The 10,620-nt window shown below is 33.7% G+C and overlaps 1 protein-coding gene across 1 annotated transcript; it reads right to left on the bottom strand.

Annotated features, from left to right (window-relative positions):
- Positions 1-101: 101 nt before the first annotated feature.
- Positions 102-9,099, bottom strand: LOC132303570 (vacuolar-sorting receptor 6-like). The gene is made up of 13 exons (XM_059800871.1): positions 8,573-9,099; positions 6,196-6,888; positions 6,006-6,094; positions 5,741-5,810; positions 4,836-4,919; positions 4,646-4,722; positions 4,442-4,523; positions 2,420-2,502; positions 2,216-2,282; positions 1,965-2,093; positions 891-994; positions 661-785; positions 102-416 (listed from the first exon to the last, which is right to left on the bottom strand). Exons 1-12 carry the CDS (start codon positions 8,880-8,882, stop codon positions 666-668), a joined length of 1,908 nt encoding a protein of 635 aa, XP_059656854.1. The 5' UTR covers positions 8,883-9,099; the 3' UTR covers positions 102-416; positions 661-665.
- Positions 9,100-10,620: the final 1,521 nt, after the last annotated feature.

Below are 10,620 nucleotides of genomic sequence, written 5' to 3'. Positions count from 1 at the left end.
TACAAAAGCATCAAGCAAATGCATAAGAATTCCCAAGATTTAGCAAAAACCTCATCATTTATTATCTGTCAAATTGACAGAATGAATTAACAACCATGTACTTGGGGATAGTAGCATTTTAATTTAACACATTCCCTCCTCTTCTCTAATGTATGTGTATTCATCAAATATATGAATCCTCATAATCACATCCTTACATTAACTACATTAACTAGGCCTCCATTTACATCTCAATATCTTTATTTACATAGAGCAAGAGGATTCCATGAAGAAATGTCCTGTATATGGATAATTCACATTCATCCTAAAATGATAATTCCACTGATTTTGTCGAATGGATCTAAATGTTGTAACGAGCATAATCCATCCCTTTCGTGGAAGCTTTTCGTTTAGCCTGATCAATTCAGCTTCTACTTCTGCAAAAATAACCAAATATAAGTTGTCATGAAAAGACGCAAGAAAAAAAGATGAAAATGATATGTAATCCGATAGTCAGATTAATCCGATTGTTTTTACGTGAGTGGAGGCTAACATCATGATGACGTTTGCTGATGTCATCATGACGTCGAGCCTCCACTCACGTAAAAAGTGTCAAACTGTCAGACTCAGTATCACGACTCCGAAGAAAAAATAACTCTAACCAAGATAGTAGTAAGCTACCTTCCTCAAACAGATGAACCTTGTCGTAGAGGTTCGGAATCATGGTGGACAACTTGATTGTTGTGATTGTTGTCAAGTGGCATGTATTGTGACATGATAGCCATAATCTCGGTGTCCATGTAAGACTGCATTAGAATTAATATTTTAGATAAACATGTTTTTAATAGTGAAATACAGAAATAAACTAGGATGAACACAACATTTTGTTCATGAATACTCATTAGACATACCCGGAGCCTATACTTGTAGAATATATAACCAGCTAGACCAGCACCTGCTACAGCTGCTAAAACCAAGAAGGCAAGAAACCATCCGAATTTCGATCCATTTCTTTCTGCACAATGGATAAACACAACTGCTAAGGCTTCTTCTAAGAATTTATGAAGAGGAAGTACCAGTTATAATACGCTTGCGTGACATGTATCATCTGAGAATGATCAAGGCAAAGGACTTAGATGGATCAATATGGATAATACCAAGATTTAGCAGAGTTGAATCTTCAGGACTCATTGACTAAAATGTTACAATCAAAACATTAAGAATGGAGTTTCAAATAGATAATCTAGGATGAACTGACCTCATTGCCAAACTAATAATTTGCCATTTTCGAAATTTTGAAACGATCTTAATTTAAAAAGTTTAAAAAATAAAACATTATGGCCTTAGATGGATCGGAATGGAAAATATGATCATATAGTCCCAAATGGTTGGAATTTCTTGCCTCGCACAGTATTACTAAAATGAAACTCCAAATATAAGTAACATCATAAAACCATAGATGAACTTATTGAAATGCTGCAAACAACTTGGAATCATTTTCTATCCATGTTAGTCCCCCTTCATTTCAAATTGTCTAGAATTTGATTTAATAATATTAATCATGGTCTAGAAATATACTTCAAACCCAAATCTTTATGAATGTGCATCGCAACAAGTTGTGGTCCCGAATCATTGAATTAGTGAAGCATTTGGGGGTATAATCAACAACTAGCAGATGCTCTCAAACATAAAGTAAAATAAAATAAAATAAAAGCCAGTTTGCATCTTATTTAATAGTTTGACTCTAGATAAATGTGTATATTAATTTTAGCAGATGAGATCTTGCCTAAGAAATCACCAATCTAGAGGCAAAAACTTAAGGCTCAACTTCCTATACACATGAAATGTACACAGAGAAGACATACTTAAAACCAAAGTAACAATATACCACATGTGTTTGATAACAAATTTTGTGCACTATAACTAGAAGCAAAAATTTCTGAAAATTCATTCATTCGTATTAAAACTGAAATTCCCTTTCTTACCAATACATGCGTCTTGCTCCGCAATGTACAATTTGTTCCCGCTACACTTGCAGTCATATCCACCCCATGTGTCCTTACAGGTACATCCATCGCACTTGCAAGCTAGACGTTCCTTGCATTCATCAATATCTGGGGCATAAACAGAAGGAAAAATAAAATTATGGATTAGGATTTAGAACATCTAATAACTTGCACGTATAAAACGTTGTATACTGCTATCAGAAAAGCCCAGTGGTAGCATAGAAGAGCACCTTCACATTTATTATGACCATCCCCGCTAAAGCCGGCTGGACAACGACAGCCTGAGAGGTCGGATTCCTATTTTGTTTCGGAAAAAAAAAATGTAGCAAGATAGGGATCAATAAAAATGCAGAGTTTTGAGGTTTAAAATAAGTGCAAGAAATAAAATAAAAACCATCAATAAGAATGAAATAAAAGGGATAACATCACTGAACTGAGCAAGCAGAAAATGTTTTCCCATCCTTAGTTTGTGACCAGCAATTGCCATTGTTTATTGCACACCTACCAGGTCCCACAGCTGTCAAAATAAAAAAAAATAAAAAATGGTTAAGTAGCTAGAGGTATGGAATTAAAATTGTACTAGACAAGGGCAGTAATTGGTATAACTCCAGAAACAGCGTAAACAAACTAGAATTCTCATCGTTGAAACATGAAACATGAATGTGATCTTGCAACGTCACACTATAAATTTAGGGAAATACATTGTGGTCAAGATTAAAGTTACAAAGTAGACAGTCAAGTGAATGGAATCACTAGGTTCTGCCCTTCACTCAATATATATGCGTGTATATATATATATATATATATAGTTTACATTGCTTTCTCCTTGAGCAAAGCAGAATGTATATTGGATTCGGGAAGTTAAGTATACTATGAGATAATACAGAACAAAATTCTGTATTGATTAGAAGAGGAAATTAAAAATCAATGTTCCAAGATAAGGACATCATTTAGATGGTTTCCATCTTTCTTTAGCTAGTATTTTATTATTTCCTACTAAAGTTGCAAACTTGAAAAGAGATTGCATCCTAGGTTGAATACATGTTAATCTATTCTAAACAAACATAATGGAAGTGTGTGCCTTTGCTTTTTACCTTTTTTGGTTTCAAACTATTGGAAATGATTTTGAGGTTAGATTATCCCTGTGGACTTTCTGAAAAAATGGGGAATATCTTAACCAGTGCTACACTATATCAACCATAACTACGTAAGAATTAAGCTCATTTTTGCTAACTGTTTCAGAATGGATCATGACTTCATAATCATCACTCTCTCATTCGCCTATCCCTCGTGTTTTAACTTTTCAAATGATGGTAGTGACACTGGTTAAATTCACCTCCAACTCAATATATATTTATATATACATATACATATATATAAAGGAGGCATTGGGCCAGGTTTTGGTAAACCTAATGAAAAGAAAATACAGGTTGAATTAGTTTGGAGAAATTTCTACATCGACTCAACCTACTAACACCTTAATTGTTAACATGAATAATAAAAGCTGGCACCTAATAAATTGACTTGACAACCCTTTTATATCCACCAAATATTAGGTAAGTCTAAATCTTGAAACCCACTAATATTAAAATCAAGAGGTTAGCAATTATCAATTGTATTCATGACGCTCAATGCAGGCTCAATATGCCACTCTCTTTATCTATATGGAACTAAATAATTGATATTAAAACTTTTAGAAGTTCAAAGAAATTAAAATTAAACTTTTTAAATTAGATATTATGTAAACTCTCTAATGGCTTAAAATTTGGAAGTAGTTCTTAATCTAACATGAAAAGAGTTCCGTTCTAAGCGGTCATGGATTCAAGTCTCTTTATCTGCACTTGTTATGCCATTTTATTTATCCATACAAGTTTGCAATCTGTTTAGTCTCGCCGTGTGCGATAAGAGTAACCGACTGTTAGCATGATATGAGAGCTACATTATTCTGTTTGTCTGCCTAATTCCTTACAGTTTATAAGCACACTCAGAGAAGTTACTAGGCCAATATTCAGATTTAGTCATGATTCCTTTTCTTCTATATCACATTCCATACATTGAATATTTAGCTTATTTTCTATTTTTTTCCTTTTTATATATAAGTTAGAAGTGTAATTAAGTTACTTTCTTTAGTATTATTATTATTTTTTTGTTATTTGCATCTTACAAATTCTCTTATGTAACTAACAATCATTGGATTCCACAGCTGCATTTGAAAAATAAATGATAGAAGACCGAACTTATGCAATACTTCATAGAAACTGGATAAGGTTCTACATTCAATAGTATTCGCAACACTGAATCAAACATTTTCCATGTGAATTAGAGTAAAAAAATTTGAGCGATGCAGATAGAGAGGTCCGAGAAGAACTCAAAAAGGAACATACATTCGACATCATTGCTATGATTTCAAAAGCCAAAATCGTCCTTTTTTTCTTTTTTTAATGGAAAAAATGTACCTTGACAAGATATATAACCATCCCCGTTGTATTGAACACCATTTACCGAAGGGCATTGGCAAATTCTTCCCCTAAATGTGTCCTAAAGAAAGACAAGATCACGGTGAGTAATAAACGACCAATTCTAGAAACACTTTCAAAAGCTTATAAATCATATTTTATGAGAGTCATTATTTTATAAGTAGTATACTCTTTTCATCATACCTTGCAAGCAGTTATATTAGACTTTGTGTCCTGCCAACAGCCACCATTTCTTTCAAGACATTGATTGGTCTCAAGATCTGTAACAATCATCAGATTGACAATAAGAAAGGATATATGTTCATTTCCCATACTTCAAGAATTAGTCGGAATTTATAAGTACAGACTAAAAAACAATGTAGTAGCATCAAACCTCCACTAAGACAAATTCGAGGTTCGGTAGACTCCTTAAATCCAGCGCATATCGCTTTCAGCACGGCAGTCCTCTCAAGTTTTCCTTCATAAAGGACAACAATATAACTTTAGAACCCCAATAGGTACAGGTAATAGATGCTTTGATATAAAAGAAATCATATTTGATATTGTCTATGAGCAATAGCAAATGAGATCAATCCAAATAACTAGTTGATAAGCAAATTATAATCAGAGGCTAAAAGGTGGGGAGAACTTGAGAGATGAAAAACAGTGGTGAATGGATTATGTACGTAAAAGAATTTACGAAGTTGAAGTGAGAAAAAAACAAGAAGTTGAATCACTGGAAGAAAAGTAAGCAAACAGAATCTACCTTAAGGACTATAACTCGGAAATGAAATGAGTCAGGCACATGCCAACATTCCGTTACTCATATAGGGGAGTCCAGTTGACAATGATAGTTATTTCCATCAATCAGTTTGAATCATTAATAAGAGAAATGCTATTTTTTTCATTGCTAACCAATTGATTTCTTTTACATCATGCAGACCATGATTTTTATAGTACTATAAGTAAAAGAAAATCAACGACCAAGAAAAGGGTGTTGAAAAAACTGGCAAAATAGTACCCAGTGGCAAGCAGCAATGCAAGTTTCCAAACTCAGGAACTTTAAGAGTTCTAGCATTTGGACCTCAACTTAAAAATCCACACCGAATAGCATTGAAATATTAGGTTAAAATCTCTCCACCTCTCCTCTCAATATAGCTTCATACGATCATGAAATATGCGTGGTCGTCAGATTTTCCCAATATATCATGCAAAGGTAATGAAAGTTAAACTATGATTTGAGAGAAAGAATTATAGCATAATCATCTAATATACCATAAAGTGCATTATATAACAAACCTCGGTATTGAACGTTATTGACAACCAATGTTGGCAAGATGGTAACATCACCACGTGATCCTCGGCCAACCTACATTTCAAAATTTTAGTATTGAATCAATAAGATGAAGCAATGCAAAAACTGAAGTAATTCAAGTAAATCCATCTTAACGCTAACAAACTACAGATGCATAAGTCTCTCTATGATTTATGAAGTGCTAACTACGAAAAGACAATTGTGAACTTCAAACTAATGGCACAAATGAAATGCAGGGGAACTATGAACCTGGAGTTCTTGCTCCTCTTTTAGTACTTGATTCTCTACATCGGCATCTTTATCACCCATGCAGTTCTTTATCTTCTCAATTGGCAGATCTGGTGGATCAGAATTGATTAAATACTTAAAAAGTAGATATCGGAAATGACAAAATAAAAACTCAATTCTCTGCACAATGAGGCCTTGAGGTAGCACTTACCAAGTGATTTCATGACATCGTCAGCACATTCTGTGCTATATCTCTTTTCCTTCATGGAACACCTTACATGAAAATCTGTCACATAATCCCACCAAAGCCAAGACCGGTTGCTCTCATTGGCAACTCTATGAACGCAAAGTTGCCTCAAGTTCTCAAACACCACATCTTTCCCTTGATACCCCTCTCCAAAGTTCTGCTCCGGATCAGGAGCACAATATCTCCCGTTGTTTATGCATTGAGACTTGCATTGACTGCTGAGGATGAAAGCCAGAGGACAATACCAAGTTATATAGTGTGGTGTGAATTGCGCGTAACCACCCCTCTCAAGAATTTGAGCGTGTCCCTTGAAATTCTTAACAAAATCCATCTGCTCATCACAACGAAGTCCGCACTCATCATTGCTGTTTGTCCAGAACTCATACTCAACCCTCTCGTCGGGGTGTGGCATTGACTCTCTCCAGTCTAGTTTTATCACGACGTCTTCACTTTTCTTCAACGCAGTCTTCAAGGCTTCACCAAACGATCGTTCTATTAAAGCTGATGGGATTCCAATCTTATCTATATATCCATCTGCATCAGAACTCTCTTCGGGAGAATCCATTGTTATTAGAGGCTCATCTATGCTATCGGCAACCAAAACTGCTGCAGCACCTGCCTGTTGCGCATTCCATACTTTCAAGGCAAAGTAGCAATCTAGGATTGCAAGACAAAAAAAAAAAAAAGTGATTAAAATATATCTAATGAATTAAATTTGTCAGGAAGGCTCAATTGTATTATACCATAATCATTTTCTGATAGAAAAGTCATGTTGCCATTTGCTAACTCACTATGCAAGCTGATTTTTATCCCTTACTGCTTGAAGTTAAAACTTAATTGTAGAAAACATGTTATGTAACTTTGTGTGATATTCTTCAAGAAATTTTCTTAGGCTATGTTTGGCGGGCATGGAATTAGAGCTTTGGAATTGGAATTGGTGGAATTGGAAAAAAAAATAATAATTTAGAAAATTGAACCAAAATTTTCTCCAATTCCACCGACTCCAATTCTATGCCGCCAAACACAGCCTTAATTAAAATTGGTCAGACTAGTTAAAACCTGTTTTATTATCAATTAGGGGCCATGGAAGATTACCAATTGCAATGATTCTAAAATTCCAAGAACATAAGAGACCACTCTAGCAGTCTATTGACTACTTGAGCGATGAATATGTGAGATGAAAGAGCGACGAGGATGAATATAAATTACTGTAAAAGCCTCTCTAAAATAATCCAAATGGAAAAACAAAGAGGAAAATCAAAGAAGATTAAATTAATCCTGCATTTTGTCCAACAAAAATATTAAAAAAGAAAAAAAAAAAATAGAAAGAGGAAAAGATAGGCCGAAACTGCAGCTACAACCTTAAGGCGATTTCACAACACACAGAAAAAGTGACACTCAAAAACCTTATTTGGAAAAGGTTTTGGGATGGAAGAATTTTTAACAATAGGAAAGAAAGGAACAGAAAAGAATACATTTATTGGGCGCGAAAGATAGATGAACATGAGATATAGCTAGCAAGGCCTCAAACAAATAGCTAATGAACTGATTGATGGCCAATCTGACATATTTACACACAAACAAAAGGACAAAAGTATAAGGTTATCTTAAAAAAAAACAAAAAAAACAAACATCTTTTAACATAAATAGCACAGTTATTGCAAGCAATCATCCAAATAGTATAGATCAAAGAAACAACAAAAAGGCAGAGACAATTACAACCTATAATATTCACATAAGATATATCTAGGTCTAGCATAAACTAAATGATCTCAAGCGGAATGGGACCAGAGCAAAAAAACAGAGGAGCTAAATCTAGTTGTCAATCAAAATATCTAAAAACCAATCCCATAGGTTAATGAAAACCCACCAACTGACACATCGTATGCAAGCCAGTAATCATATAGGATCAATTAAAACAAACAAATATACACACACACACACACAAGCTAAAACAGAGCAAAAAAAGAGAGGAGCCACATCTAGTTGTCAATCAAAATATCCAAAAACCAATCCCATAAGATAATAAATACCCACCAATTGACATATCTAACATCTTAGACATGCCAATAATCATACACTAGGATCAATTAAAACAAAAATATATGTGTGCGTATGTGTGTGTGTGTGTGTGTGTGTTACACACACAACAACAACCCATTTCTGGAACTGCATGTTAATTTAAGACCAATTCAAACACAAAACAAGAAAAAAAAACCACCCCTCAATCAAATTATGAACTATGAAGCTATGACAATCATATACTTGACATCATACAAACATATATATATATATATTGATATATAGCATATATGTATATATATGTGTGTGTGTAATTTACCTCCGCGATCGAGAACAACAATATTGGGACGAGAAGACTTTGACTTGAAGGGCTTATCACCCTCAAATGGATTGCACCCTTTAGAGCCCTTTTCGGGATAGACAACAACCCCAACCATTGACCCTCCATACTCAGGCACTCCGAAGTTCCCAATAGCACTGTCATGCTTCGCCCGAAGACTATAGGGAGACAAGACTCTGATACTGCTCTTCTCCACCACGAACCTACCATACACACAGCTCACCACAATCGATAACAGAATCAAAGAAGCTAAGTTCGAGTGTCTAAAAATAGCCATATGATTAGTCATGATCGGAGAAATCAGATTCAGCTCTGAATCTGATTTTGGGGGTGTAAAGGGGAGAGAGAGAGAGAGAGAGAGAGAGAGAGAGATGGGGGGTGACAAGTGTGGGAAGAGGCTAGATAAACGGTCTCCAGGTGGATAGGAGAGGGAGGTGCAAGTTAACTACCTGCTGCATTGCTCTCTAGAGAGAGAAAGTCAAGAAAGACTTTTAGAGAGAGAGAGAGAGGGGGGGGGGGGGGGGGGGGGGAAAGGAGACTTTTGCTTCTCGTCTACCTTTCTATGTAATTTTACGTAAAGGAAACGACTGGGAGAGGGTGGTGGACGGAGTCAGCGGAACTACCCACGAATGGAACTTCCAACTTACAATTTTGAAACTTTGAGGAGCAATAAAGCATATATATGTATATATTTATATTGAGAGAGAGAGAATATATATATATGTGTGTGTGTGTATGTATGTATGTATACATAGAGGTGTGTTACTTTATACTAGTTTATACATTATACAGATTTACTTTAACTATGAGTTCTCTATTCTTGTACATGATCATGTGCCATCGCAAGAAATATGCTTGATGCATGGTTTGAAATAAGAGTAGCATAAGAATTGTGAAGATCAAAATTTAATCACAATAATGATGTGTTTGACGGTATCATGTTTATTAATTAGAATTGAAGAAAATTCAATTTATATTTTTAAATTAAAATTTGTTTATTCAACGCATATGTTTTTGTTTTAGGTAACTTTTAAAAAAACCATATATTTTTTTCAGTAAAATCTATATTTTTTGTTTTAATTTTTTAGCATTTGACAAATATTTAAGTCGAGGTTGAAATTGAATCAGTCGAGCGGGACTTGTAAAATAACTTGCTAAATTTTTTTAAAAAATTCATTTTATGACAATCAAACATAAAAAAATAAAAAATATTTTTGACAAATATACATCTAAACAAATAGAGCTTTAATGTATTTTAATTTGCTTTTGTTTTACCTTATAACCATTTATTAATCCGTATTGCTTGACTTTGTGTAATGCCTTCTAAGTCGATCAATTGAATAATAATTATTCAATAGTTGTGGTTTAGTGAATTGGAGAAATATAGTTAGAAAGTATGTCAAAATATATATATATATATATATATATATGAAAGAGCTCGCAACAAAAACTAAGAGTTCCGCCTCACAATAAACTTTATCTTTCTATCTAAGCAAGAATACAAAAATATATGTGTTAGAAAGAAACAATAATGTATTTAATAATATATATATATATATATATATTCATAAGTTATGTATTTTATAATATAAGTATCTTTTCAAGAAAATTATATAATGTTTTTATTTTATAATTGTCAAATTTGTCCTTAAGCTTATCATGAATGACGGATTAATACCTAGCTCTGGCTGGGTCAAATGTATTGCTATGTGAACACATAATAATAATAAAATAAATAAATAAAATATTATTATTAACCTCAAGTCATGAAAAGTGTTGATTAAGAATGAGACGTATGAGGAATAAAGATAGAAAAAGACAAAAATAAAAAGAAAAAAGTTCTTTAATACGTCATTTGGTGGGCAACACAAGACTTCTTCTCGTGGCATCAATTTTTATGACGACTTGAATCCGTTCATGGATATTGGATTCAACCCAAAAATATAGAACATTCTTGATATAATTTTTTTATAATAATTTTATATTTTCAGATAACAAATTTGTTAATATAGCTCTTAAGTTAGATT

This window comes from Cornus florida, unplaced genomic scaffold (assembly GCF_030987335.1).
Source record: "Cornus florida cultivar Cherokee Brave unplaced genomic scaffold, ASM3098733v1 CherokeeBrave_3.0.0_Hap2_Chr01, whole genome shotgun sequence".
In the NCBI taxonomy this organism is placed as follows: Eukaryota; Viridiplantae; Streptophyta; class Magnoliopsida; order Cornales; family Cornaceae; genus Cornus; species Cornus florida.
Note: the sequence above shows the minus strand (reverse complement) of the source record. Positions and strands in the feature narration are given on the sequence as shown.